Source organism: Erpetoichthys calabaricus, chromosome 9, assembly GCF_900747795.2.
Source record: "Erpetoichthys calabaricus chromosome 9, fErpCal1.3, whole genome shotgun sequence".
Taxonomy (NCBI): domain Eukaryota; kingdom Metazoa; phylum Chordata; class Cladistia; order Polypteriformes; family Polypteridae; genus Erpetoichthys; species Erpetoichthys calabaricus.
In genome coordinates, this window is record NC_041402.2 from 11,587,500 (window position 1) to 11,601,336 (window position 13,837).

Sequence of the window (13,837 nt, forward strand, 5' to 3'; positions counted from 1 at the left end):
AAGGAGTGGCTTCCGTCTGGCCACTCTACCATACAGGCCTGATTGGTGGATTGCTGCAGAGATGGTTGTCCTTCTGGAAGGCTCTCCTCTCTCCACAGAGGACCTCTGGAGCTCTGACAGAGTGATCATTGGGTTCTTGGTCACCTCCCTGACTAAGGCCCTGCTCCCCCGATTGCTCAGTTTAGATGGCCGGCCAGCTCTAGGAAGAGCCCTGGTGGTTTAGAACTTCTTTCACTTACGGATGATGGAGGCCACTGTGCTCATTGGGACCTTCAAAGCAACAGAAATTTTTCTGTAACCTTCCCCAGATTTGTGCCTCGAGACAATCCTGTCTCGGAGGTCTGCAGACAATTCCTTTGACTTCATGCTTGGTTTGTGCTCTGACATGAACTGTCAACTGTGGGACCTTCTATAGACAGGTGTGTGCCTTTCCAAATCATGTCCAGTCAACTGAATTTACCACAGGTGGACTCCAATGAAGCTGCAGAAACATCTCAAGGATGATCAGGGGAAACAGGATGCACCTGAGCTCAATTTGGAGCTTCACGGCAAAGGCTGTGAATACTTATGTACATGGGATTTCTCAGTTTTTTTATTTTTAATGAATTTGCAAAAACCTCAAACCTTTTTCACGTTGTCATTATGGGGTGTTGTGTGTAGAATTCTGAGGAAAAAAATGAATTTAATCCATTTTGGAATAAGGCTGTAACATAACAAAATGTGGAACAAGTGATGTACTGTGAATACTTTCCGGATGCACTGTAGGTGGCTGTCAGACAAGTGAAAGAGGAAAATCTACAAAATGCACAGGTACAAGACCACCACTCTCAAGGTAAAATGGAAACAGCAAATTTGCTCCTAGTTGAAGTCGCACCAAACGCTTCTCCATTTTAAGATGGACGAGTCCCCAAATTGTCAATGTGCTTCTCAATGGGAAATTTTTTGAAATTTGAAAACTTCGTACAATGTGATCTGTTCAGGATGTCGCAACAAAAATTGATACATTTTTAAGAGGAATAAGTGTAGCCCATCAACAAAATTGGTCCATGAGGGGCCGAGTTGTTTCGTGTGGACAGACAGGAAGACGGGAGTTTTCATCACAGGTGCTCATGCATTGTATGAGAACGCACCTAAAGAAGGTGGGCACCCTGTGTGACAAGAACAGCCAAATCTGCAAGATGAATTAGGGATAGTTGAGGCCTGAACTGAAGATTATATTGACAGCTTTCATGTTCCAGTATAATCCTTCACATTTATTTATTTATTTGCCAGACATCTTTATCCAAAGTGACTTTCAACATTTGAGATACAATTGGTTACATTTCTTTTTTCCAGTTGGAGCGCAGTTGGGTGCGGTGACTTCCTCAGGGTCACACACAGTGTCAGTTACAGCAGGGGGCACCAACTCCGGTCCTGGAGGACCACCGTGGCTGCAGGTTTTCATTCTAACCCTTTTATTAATAAGTGACCTGTTTGTGCTGCTAATTAACTTCTTTTGAACTAATTTGAATTAACTTGCTCTTGAAGACTCAGACCCCTTAATTGTTTCTTTTTCCTTAATTAACAGATAAACAATGAGGTACACAATGAGCCAAAACAACTGGTGTCCATCATACAATATCTGAAAATAAAGAAAGGTGAAGGTCTCAAGAATGTCGATCTGCTCAGGTCCACAAAACATTTTAGCAGCGCTCTTAGGAAAGAGAAAATCAACAATTTCAGAAATGTCTGCTATTGCACAATGAGAGCAGCAACAAGCCATGGAATTAAAGAATGGGTTTAATTAACAACGAGACTCAGCGCCTCATTAAGCAACTGGTTGGAGTGAAATTGGTTGGAGTTTGAGGCCCTGACTTAGTTGGTCTTCTGTTCTCACTTCATGTTTCATTTTTGTTTGGGTGCCATTTAAAGAAAGAAATGAAGCAATTCAGGGGAACAAATCTTAAAAAAGCAATTCAACTAAAATCAATTCACAAGAAGTTAATTAGCAGCACAAACAGGACACTCATTAAAAAAAAAAAAAAGGGTTAGAATGAAAACCTGCAGCCACGGTGGTCCTCCAGGACCGGAGTTGGCGACCCCTGAATTACAGGATTTGAACCCACAACCCTCCGCACCACATGGCCTGCCATTGAAGCATCTAACACTCAAAAGACCACATTGCATTTCATTTCCAAGCCCTCTGGGCCTTACTTACCTTTCCTGGTAGTTCCAAACATATCTGTGCGTGAAGATTATCCGTCAGCAAGAGACTTTCAGATATTTGGTTTTCTACACAGCCATGAGCTCCTTCCACTAATGCAATTTTTAAGGAGTCGTTGATGAGCTGAAATGAAAAAAGAAAAAAGCAAAATGTTAAAGCAGGGGTCCTCAATCCCAGTCCTGGAGGGCTGCAGGTTTTTGTTCTAACCCGGTTGTTTAATCAGAAAGCAATTCTTGCCAATAATTAATGTTATGGCTTGTTAGTGCTTTAACTCTGCTATGTCAGCTCATTCTCATATCCTCAATTTTCTTCCCCTTTCTAAAGATATCATCCAAATGATTTGAAGGCTACAATGGAGAAGTAATTCTCAGTCCTTCACTTTTTTCTCTCTTCACTTTCCTTCCAAGTATTTCATTAAACCTAATAGTGCAGGATAAATACACTGAGGTGTAAATGGAAACAAGCGAAATAGAGAAATGCTGCTCTCTTTTGTCATTTGTATGTTATTGCTAATTAGGAGCAATTAAAAGCTGAGAATACAGCTGTTTGAGACTAAAACAAGTAATAAGAGTTCAAAATCTTAACTAGCGAGACCACTAAGGTGAAGCAGGAGTGTCACTTAAGCAATAAGTGAGTTATTAAGCAATTGGGTTGGAGCAAAAACCTGCAGCCACTGCGGCCCTCCAGGACCCTGATTGAGGACCCCTGTGCTAAAATGTTAACAGCCAATCACAGCACTATCTGGATTGTCGCCGGTTCACATTCCATTACTGCCAGGAGGAGATCCTACTCCATTGGGCCATTAACCTTAAAACAGCTCCAGGGTGCTGTACAATGGCTGACCCTGTGCTCAGACTGCCAACAAGATCATGCAAAAAGACTATTAAACCCCCGAGGGGAAATTAAGTCTACCAAAAAATGTTTTATTGAAGCCTTGTTTGGACAGGATTTGTTTTTCACCAGGACTTTTATCTGAGGACCTTCATAATTTTAGTCCCCTCCTAGGGTTGTCAGATTAGAAAATTAAAAATACGGGATGCTCTTAAAATCTCTCTATATATACATACATATACATATCTTCTGGTGAAGTGCGCATGCGTGGGGCATGGTGCGATGCTTCAAAAGCCGCCTGACGCGTCACACAAGACAGAGAGGGCGGGACCTATAAAAAAATCACGCGGACGATCCAATCGGATTTCGGTAAATGAGGTAAGACCTAAAACATAACGCATGAAAAATCCAATCGGGTACTGAGACAAGGAGACCAGCTTCCCCAAAGACATGGGATTAGTGTTTGTTGTTGCGCAAGTGTTCACTCTGAGGATGTCAGATTTGCGATTAACAAACTTGGCCCAGTAAAGTATAAAATGTTTTCCTAAATATACGAATTTTCATGATATTACAATAGGATGACTTTTAAAAGTAGATTTATTTTCACGCACATAAAATCCGTTGCTGGGGAGACGTCATACATACAATAATCAGCGGAATGCCAGCACAGATTAAAATACTTGCTGGAGAGATGTATTACTGTTAGAGAAAATTAAAGACACATATTACAGCATGCATAGATTAGATAGATAGATAGATAGATAGATAGATAGATAGATAGATAGATAGATAGATAGATAGATAGATAGATAGATAGATAGATGAAAGGCACTATATAATAGATAGATAGATAGATAGATAGATAGATAGATAGATAGATAGATAGATAGATAGATAGATAGATAGATAGATAGATAGAGATAGATAAACTTTATTAATCCCAATGGGAAATTCACATTCTTCAGCAGCAGCATACCGACACAATAAATAATATTAAATTAAAAAATGATAATAATGCAGGTGAAAAACTTTGTATAATGTTAAATGTTAACGTTTACCACCCCGGGTGGAATTAAAGAGTCGCATAGTTTAGGGGAGGAACGATTTCCTCAGTCTGTCAGTGGAGCAGGACGGTGACAGCAGTCTGTCGCTGAAGCTGCTCTTCTGTCTGGAGATGATACTATTTAGTGGATGCAGTGGATTCTCCATAATTGATAGGAGCCTGCTAAGCGCCCTTCGCTCTGCCACAGATGTTAAACTGTCCAGCTCCATGCCAACAATAGAGCTTGCCTTCCTCACCAGTTTGTCCAGACGTGAGCCGTCTTTCCTCTTAATGCTGCCTCCCCAGCACACCACCGCATAGAAGAGGGCGCTCGCCACAACCGTCTGATAGAACATCTGCAGCATCTTATTGCAGATGTTGAAGGACTGTATTACTGTAACAGAAAATAGACGGTCCTTTGCCATTTAATATAGACTGTTCCTACTAATGTTTATGCACTACTATTCTAGCGCCCATTATTGTAACGGGCTTAATGTCTAGTATTATATAAAAGTAGAGAAAACAGAGTTAAAAACATAAAGCAAGAATTTTAATGGGTTATGAGGAAAACAAAAGTCAAATCATTTGAAAATTTAATACAAGCTAAAAAATAATTCTGTAAAAGTGAAATCATTTGAAAATATTTAATACAGACAACAGAGAAATGTCCATTGATGCATTATCCAACCCGCTATATCCGAACTACAGGGTCACGGGGGTCTGCTGGAGCCAATCCCAGCCAACACAGGGAGCCAACCCCGGGCAGGGCGCCAGCCCACCGCAGGGCGTGCACACACCCCCACATACCAAGTAGACACTAGAGACAATTCAGAATTTAATACAGTGGTACCTCTGGTCACGACTAATTTGTTCCAAAACTCTGGACGCGACCTGATATAGTCATGACACAAATGTAATTTCCCCATAAGATTGTATGTAAATACAATTAATCCGTTCCAGACCGTACGAACCGTATGTAATTATATATTTTTTAAGCACAAAAATAGCTAATTATACTATAGTATGCACAGTGTATTAGTAAACTAAATGTAAAAGCATTGAACAACACTGAGAAAACCTTGAACAACAGAGAAAACTAACATTGTAAGAATTTGCGCTAGACGTTTACAAACCGCTCGCTGTCAACATTTTTATGAATTTTAAGCACAGGGAAAAAAAATTGAATGCCACTTCTCTTGCGAAACTTTTCACACCATCCTCTACTTGTTTTAAATTCCTCACGTTTGACACTCGAAGAATTTTTTTTCCTTTAGCAAATTGCCATGAATCTTCCTGGCTTTCTTGCATATGATCGCCTTGCTTACGCTATCCCCTGCAAGTTGCTTCTCGTTCAACCACACTAGCAACAGTTTTTCCACCTCTTCCAGCACTTGAGGCCTCTGCTTGGTTAACATAACTCCTTTTGCAACATCAACTGCTTTGTTAGGCCCTGTATACGCAAACAAAAGAAACTGGGTAACGGAGAATGGGAAATCATTGGCGCGTAGGGAAACTGGCCGCCAGTGTTTGTTCGCCACCAGAGCTTGACGTCGTGAACAGATGCAAAATTTTGGCAAACTTTTTGATCGTAACCTGATTTGTACGTGTTCAGAAAAGTTTATGACCAGAGGTTCTACTGTACAGGCAATACACAACTAAAAAATTCTGAGAAAGTGAAATAATTGGAAAATTCTTATTCAATAGAGACAATATAAAAATGTAAAGGAAAACAATTTTGATTATTTAATATAAACAATACAGAAAATAAACTGAAAATTGTGTTTCATATGGAAAATATGAAAAGAAACAAAACTGAGAAACTTATATGCAAAATTTTCTTAACAGACCGCACGAGAATTGAACTTGTACCTTTAGTTATATTTCACTGATGATTTGGCTTTTGTTAACAGGTCCTTGTTTTCTAACACCAGTCTATAAAATTCTTCACATTGACAGTTAAGGTTCCATGTGTATTGCAAGATAGCTTCTAAAGCAGCCACATCCAACTTATTTCATTCTTCAGTCCGCTGAACATTCATCATCGAGAAGACACGCTCAACATTAGTATTATGCGCTACAACACACTCTGTTGACCCTGTATGTTACAATGCTGATCCAGAACTGCACAGCAGCGCGGCTGGAGAGCAAAACGGTAAGAGTGTCGCTGTCCTCAGCCAACCAGAGCAACTGAACAAGCTGCAGACAGGCAGCAAACACTCATTTCCTTGTTACATTTGGATTATTTTCATTAAGAGAATTTGGAAAAAGGAAGTATACTTATAAAAGTTACAACGAAGTACCGTAAGAAGGTAGTAAAAATATATTTTTATTATGAAATTTGAAAAGAAACTAAATATGGGACATTTGGGTGTCCCTGAAAAGTCAGTACGGGACAGGGGACAAAATGAAACAATTTTTTTGAAAAGTTTTGCTGATTGTGACAGGTCCCTACTGGGTATGCACAAATATAGTTTTGGTTTTACTGCATCATGTAGGAACTCTGAGAAATAGCTATTTATATGTTTACTGACAATAACGTAATTAGTCCCGTTTATCTTTCGCATAAGCTATTAAATTCAACAGAATTAAGTGTTTTGCTCCTGATTTTATTTTGTATTCAATGTCTGGTACATCACATTGCAGTGTCCAACAGTAGTCAGCAAGCATTGACGGATTCCAGTTGCCCTGGTATCATCTCTCCATCGTAGCAAAGTCCTGGTGAAACCCTTTCACTGTGTTCGTCACTGACAGCACCGAGATTTGCGGGGAAGAAGTCCAAGTGTGATTGGAAGAAATGAATCTTGAGTGACATGTTGCACTTCATTGTCTTGTATGCTTTGAGAAATTTGTCTACCAGCTGAAGGTAGTTTGGGGCTCTGGAATTGCCCAGAAAATTGTCAACGTCGTCTTTGATGGCTTTCCAGGCAATTTTTTCCGGCCCAACTAACAGATCTTCAAACTGCTTGTTATCTGGGGGCCAACAAAAATCTTGGCGTCAGTTATTCTTGGGAACATCGGTGTTAAATAATGAAAATCTTCGCCTTCTTTGTTCAGTGATTTCATGAAATTCTTCATTAGTCCCAGTTTTATGTGAAGAGGAGGCAAAAATATCTTTGCCGGGTCGACAAGCGATTCATGTGCCACATTTTTCTGTCCTGAGATTAACTTTTTACGGAGTGGCCACTTCTGTTGAGAATAGTGCGACTCTTTGCCATGGCTGTCCCATTCACAGATGAAACAACAGTACTTTGTATAGCCGAGCTGCAGTCCTAGTAACAGAGCAACGACTTTAAGATCTCCACAGATATTCCAGTTGTACCTGCTATACTGGACGTGCTTCACAACAGTTCCATATTCTCATACGTTTCTTTCATGTGTGCTGCATAGCCAACAGGTACTGAAGGATAAACGTTGCCATTGTGTAGCAGAACAGCTTTCAGGCTTAACATTGACAAATCAATGAAGAGACGCCACTCTTCTGGGTTGTGATCACAACCCAAGGCCGAGAACAATCCCTCAATGTCACAACAGAAACGGAGACAGTCGACTTGTACAAAAAATGTGGTCATATCATGATGTCGGCCTCGAAACTCAGACATTTTCGTACCTGGTGACAGCAAACACCATTCCTGCACTCTCGAACCCAGCAGCTCGGCTTTTGCTTTTAACAGACCCAAATCTCTGACCAAATCGTTCAATTCGGACTGTGTTTTCAGATGTGGATCGCCTGATGAGCATGGTTCAAAATCCGGGTCAATGTCACTGTCAGTACCCTGCATTGCAGTTTCTTCATCTGGTTCGTCTAAGGTCCAATCCTCTGGTGGTTTTGGAATTGGAAGACTGTCATCATGATGCATGGGTCTCAATGCTGAAGGCAGATTAGGAGATTCAATTGACTTCTTGTTTTTGGCAGAGAAACCAAACACATTAGTCAAACAGGAGTAACAGTCCGTCACATGGTCTTTCTGTTCTCGTCATATAATCGGAACAGCAAATGGCAGCGTCTTTCGAGTGCCTCTGAGCCAGGCTCTCAGACTGACAGCAAATGTGAGGCGCCCATTCCTTGTTGGGATCACCAGCCGAAATACAGATAAGCTTTCTTCACAAGAGTAGTCATCCATTGTCTCTGAGGCACAAGTGTATAAGTGCCACACACAAATAGAGCAGAATGTATCGCGGCTGTTATGACATTGACGAGACACCAAAACATCTATAGCATCAAGCTTACTTATTGTTATATTGCTACAGATACTCTACATACACACTATCGATATTAACCAAATGAGTAGGATCGGTGTATGCAAGCCACCTTTATAGCATGCTGAGACAGCGTCAAGCTCGTTCACACCTGCCCAGGGTGTCAACTTCCACAGAACAGCTTCCAACCTGACCCGATTCCATACCTGGACATGCCCAGGCTCCACAAACCGTTGTTGATAAGTCACTTACGGGAGCGAAAATGTCTGGATACAAATAGAAGAAAAAATCATGACAAAACTGAAAGGGTACGTGATGGGTACATTTTCATGTGATATTCATGATTAACACAACAACAACAACAACATTTGTTTATATAGCACATTTTCATACAAAAAGTAGCTCAAAGTGCTTTACATAATGAAGAAAAGAAGAATAAAAGACAAATAAGAAATTAAAATAAGACAACATTAATTAACATAGAAAGGAGTAAGGTCCGATGGCCAGGGTGGACAGAAAAAACAAAAAAAAACTCCAGAAGGCTGGAGAAAAAAATAAAATCTGTAGGGGTTCCAGGCCACGAGACCTCCCAGTCCCCTTTGGGCATTCTACCTAACATAAATGAAATAGTCCTCTTTGTAGTTCGGGCTTTTCACGGAGTCACTTGATGCTGATGGTCATACAGACTTCTGGCACTGAACACTGAAATCTATAAGAAACACTCAGTGTTCAAGAAGCAAAAACTTTGTTGTGCAGTGATATGGGACATGTCCCATATATAAGGGACGTCTGGCAACCCTATCCCTTCCAAATGTTCACATCTCAGTAAAAACTATATGGGGGGGTTTGGGAGCATACACTCAGAGTGTTGCCGCACCACCCACCACATGACATAGGCAGAGTGGTGGCTCTGAGGCTAAGGATCTGCGCTGGTATCCCGAAGGTTGCCGGTTCGAATCCCCGTCACTGCCAAAAGAGATCCTACTCTGCTGGGCCCTTGAGCAAGGCCCTTAACCTGTAATTGCTCCAGGGGCGCTGTACATTGGCTGACCCTGCGCTCTGACCCCAAGGGGTATGCGAAAAACTAACAAATACTGTTGTAAGTCACTCTGGATAAGAGCATCTGCTAAATGATGTAAGTGTAAATGTAAATGACGAACAACCTGGTGTGATTGATTTCGGGTTCTGCTCCAGGCTCCTGTCTCCAGTTTGGGAGCTCTTGAACCCGACACCATCAGTAATGTAACCGGATGAGCTGGACAGTGAAGACATCAACAACGAAGCAGGGGGATGGTGCAAAAAAAGTGCAAAAGTTGCTTTTATTCAAAACCAAACCAAAAAATTGTGTTCAAATAAATAGTGCAGTGCTATGAAAACGTTAATAAATAATCCATTACAAGTGAAAAATGTGGCGGTTAAAATCCAATAAATAATTCCTATAAAACAAGGTTAAAAACAATGGCTGGAAGCAGTCTTTTAAAACAAAGCCCGGTGCATTCTTCTACTGGTGACTCCCCTGCTTCTCCCATCCAGGCTTTGCACCAGGGGAGTCACCCTACCTGCAGCTGATCTTCTCTGCCTTCTGGTCTGGTGGCTTCCCAATCCCTGGCTTCATTCTGCTATCCCCAGACCAAGACTTTGGCTCCCCAGCGACCAGGACGTTCATGCTGGGGCATTCATCTCCCAAGCCTCCTTCTGCGGTGAGCCATCCTTCTTCCAGTCACTCCTGCTCCTCACTAATGCTCAGCGGGAGCGACCACTATCGACTGCCCCTGGTGACGGCCAAACAATCCCGCAAGGGCTCACTGCTCAGCTGCCTTCTGCTCTCAACAGCGAGTGAATCGCTCTCTCACGCACAGGCTTCCTGCCGCTGCCTTTTTCTCCCTTAACCGCCGTTCACGTTCTTTCCTTTCCCCCTTTCCGCACTCATGCTCCTACTATATATAATGGGGACGTGGTCCAGGTGTGGCCATTAGCAGTTCCCAGCATCAATTACAGATGCGGACGACTCCTCACCTGTGCACTTAAGCGAGGCCTGTCCACAATCACAAAGCACCCAGGAACCGCTCCGGCCACACTACCACACCCCCTCTTTAAACCGCAAGTGCAAAGATTATTAAAAAAAAAAAAAAAAAAACTGGCCTTTTCAATTTGAGCTGTGGACCCGCTACACCATACCGGGATTTGGACCCAAATTCAGCAGGTGACACCTCAGCACTTGTGGATGCTGAAGTCAAAAAAACAACGGGAGTCAAAAAATACACCAATTTAAAATAAAAAGTCATTTTTTTATTCTTGGCGAGAAAAAGCAGGCTGAAGACCCTGTCACATTAAGTAGCTACAAAACGTCAGCCTGTCAGCAGGAAAGAAAAACTTCCTTCAATACTCGGGTCCGTTAAGAAGAAAAAACACGACAGTTCATTCTGGGGTCATACATAGATTGTTATAGCTTGTGGTCACACCCTGGATTGCAACATGCAGAAGCACACAGTACTTTTTACAGATAAAAAGTGGTCAGTATTTTCACAATTTTAAAAAATACACTTCTGCTAACTTACACGTACATAAGACCAGTTATAGCAAGTCTGTTTTAGAGTGTACTAGCCAGCCGCATAATTATGTATTGATGGGTGAACACTCCCTGAAAAAAACACAGTTGTCCAAATGGGGTTGGTTTTGAGGATACGACTGTAGGTGAATGAAAAGATGTAACTCTGGAGAGGGCAACATACAATACAGCGTTTTACACGCTGCATACAGCGATTCACATCGAAGCATAGACACTGCGAAGACCATGAGATACCCCTCGCAAACTGTTTTACACGCTGCATACAGCGATTCACACTCGTGACAAATATGATTCTTCTTAGATGGTGCTGTCGCGTCCACCCTCGCTCTCGAAGCATACACCCCGCCTGGTCATGTGCCCGCTCGCAAGAGCAACTAACAGAGACCCGCCCACCAACTATAAGACCATGGGATACCCCTCGCAAACTGTTCTACATGCCGCATACAGCGATTCACATTCGCGACAAATATGCTTCTTCAGAGGTGCATGTGGAGTGTAGCAGAGACGAATGCGAATGACACCCTGCTCTGTGAGTTGCTGCGTCCGTGTTGGTTTGCGTGGCTCTGCGAGTTGTCATCGTATCCAATGACGACATGGTTTTGTGAGTTGCTGCGTCCGAGTTGGTGGGCGTGGCTCTGCGAGCGGTCGTCGTAGCGAATGGTCTTAGAGTTGGTGGGCGTGGCTCCGTCCTGTGTGCTTCCATGGGTGTCTTGCTTGCACTGGCAGCATCCATCCATCCATCCATTTTGTAACCCGCTGAATCCGAACACAGGGTCACGGGAGCCAATCCCAGCCAACACAGGGCACAAGGCAGGAAACAATCCTGGGCAGGGTGTCAACCCACCGCAGGACACACACAAACACACCCACACACCCAGCACACACTAGGGCCAATTTAGAATCGCCAATCCACCTAACCTGCATGTCTTTGGACTGTGGGAGGAAACCAGAGCGCCCGGAGGAAACCCACGCAGACACGGGGAGAACATGCAAACTCCACGCAGGGAGGACCCGGGAATCGAACCCAGGTCCCCAGATCTCCCAACTGCGAGGCAGCAGCGCAACCCACTGCGCCACCGTGCCGCCCGCACTGGCAGCAGCTTAGTGAATTACAGTACATGTATATATATATATATATATATATATGTATATATATATAGATGCAACTCAGCGGTTTTAGACAATGCTCACTTCCTTATACTCTTGCACACACATTGCTCATTAAATATCAAGGGTTACATTAAGGTTAGTTCAGTACATTACATTAGCTATAAGAAATTATATTCTTATAGCTTTAGTATCTGCATTAGATTACATTTGTCCAGTTAGCTTTAGCACATTCGTATGTAATACATAAGAGTCACGCTTCTTATAGTTCTATTAGCATCATACTTTTATTATTTGGAAAGACTGACGCACCTTAATTCTAAATATGCTTTCTCACACCACACTGGAACAGTGTAAGATTCATTTTTTTTTTTTTAGATAGTACCAGGGTGTTGTACTGTGTTCGCCATTATGAATGTAGTGAGAAGTCAAGCAAAATGACTCCTTTTACTGGCTAATTAAAAAGATTACAATATACAAGCTTTTGAGGCAACTCAGGCCCCTTCTTCAGGCGAGATGTAATACAGAGACTGGAGTTCCCTGTGTTTATATACAGTACACACTAGGACAAGAAACAACATTGGTAAATATTTAAGTGAGACATCTTAAATGTGAAAAATTAATAGACCTCTCCAGGCTAAGATTAATTTAACAAGACAGAACAATGTATGGTCAAGATCTTTGGATGAGATGACTGTCCAACAAAAGTCTTTTGAAGTTTCTGAGGAGTTTTCCCATACAATGTGGGTCTGGAGTCAGGTTGTCTGTGTCAGTCTGAGAGATGCAAACAATCCTCACATCTGGCCATGAAACTCTTGTCTCTATTCAAACCATGTTGTGATGTGTTCAGTTTTAGCCATGAATTTCACTTCCCATTCTTTTCTCTCTTGCTGTGTTCTGAAGGTGCCCACTTAAGAAAATGAGTTCCTTTTCAGTCACTCTGGACGGTGATCTCATCAGACCTTCTTCTGATGCAAGGAATCTTGGTGTCATTTTTGATTCCTCCCTTTCTTATTCTGCCCACATAAATCACATTTAGAAACTTTCTTACTTTCACCTCCGTAACATATCCCGTGTTCGCTCATTCCTCTCCTTTTCTAATGCTGAGAAACTTGTCCATGCTTTTATCACATCCCGCATCGATTATTGTAACTCGCTGCTGGCAGGTGCCCCTTCTAATCTTCTATCACATCTCCAGCTGATTCAAAACTCTGTTGCAAGAGTCCTTACACGAACCAGCAGCAGTGAGCACATCACACCCATCCTGCTTCGCCTTCACTGGCTCCCTGTGTCTTACAGGATTGAATATAAAATTCTATTAATAACCTACAAAGCTTTAAATGGCCTTGCACCAAACTACATCAGTGACCTTCTACATCACTATATGCCTGTCTGCCCACTAAGGTCCTCTGATTTTGGTAATTTTGTTGTGCCTCACACTAATCTGCACTCTATGGGCGACAGCAGGGCCTTCAGCTCCATAGCACCCAGACTTTGGAATAACATCCTGAAATTAGAACAACTTAAAACTCATTTATTTAGGAAGGCTTTTAACTTAACATTCTGCCCTTTCTTTCAGTTTATCCTGAGCACTTGGACAGAGGTAATTTGTGTGTCTGTTATATATACAGTCATATGAAAAAGTGAGGGCGGCACGGTGGCGCAGTGGGTAGCGCTGCTGCCTCGCAGTTGGGAGATCTGGGGACCCGGGTTCACTTCCCGGGTCCTCCCTGCGTGGAGTTTGCATGTTCTCCCCGTGTCTGCGTGGGTTTCCTCCCACAGTCCACAGACATGCAGGTTAGGTGGATTGGTGATTCTAAATTGGCCCTAGTGTGTGCTTGGTGTGTGGGTGTGTTTGTGTGTGTCCTGCGGTGGGTTGGCACCCTGC

At 42.4% G+C, this 13,837-nt stretch overlaps 1 protein-coding gene across 2 annotated transcripts in view; it reads right to left on the reverse strand.

Moving 5' to 3' along the window:
* LOC114657368 (kinesin-like protein KIF14) overlaps positions 1 to 13,837 on the reverse strand; it is a 206,581-nt gene that overhangs the window by 16,753 nt on the left and 175,991 nt on the right. For both annotated transcript variants that reach the window (XM_028809150.2, XM_028809148.2), the window contains one exon: positions 2,198 to 2,326. In XM_028809150.2, coding sequence (XP_028664983.2) covers positions 2,198 to 2,326 — 129 coding nt within the window. The remainder of the gene's footprint in view (positions 1 to 2,197; positions 2,327 to 13,837) is intronic.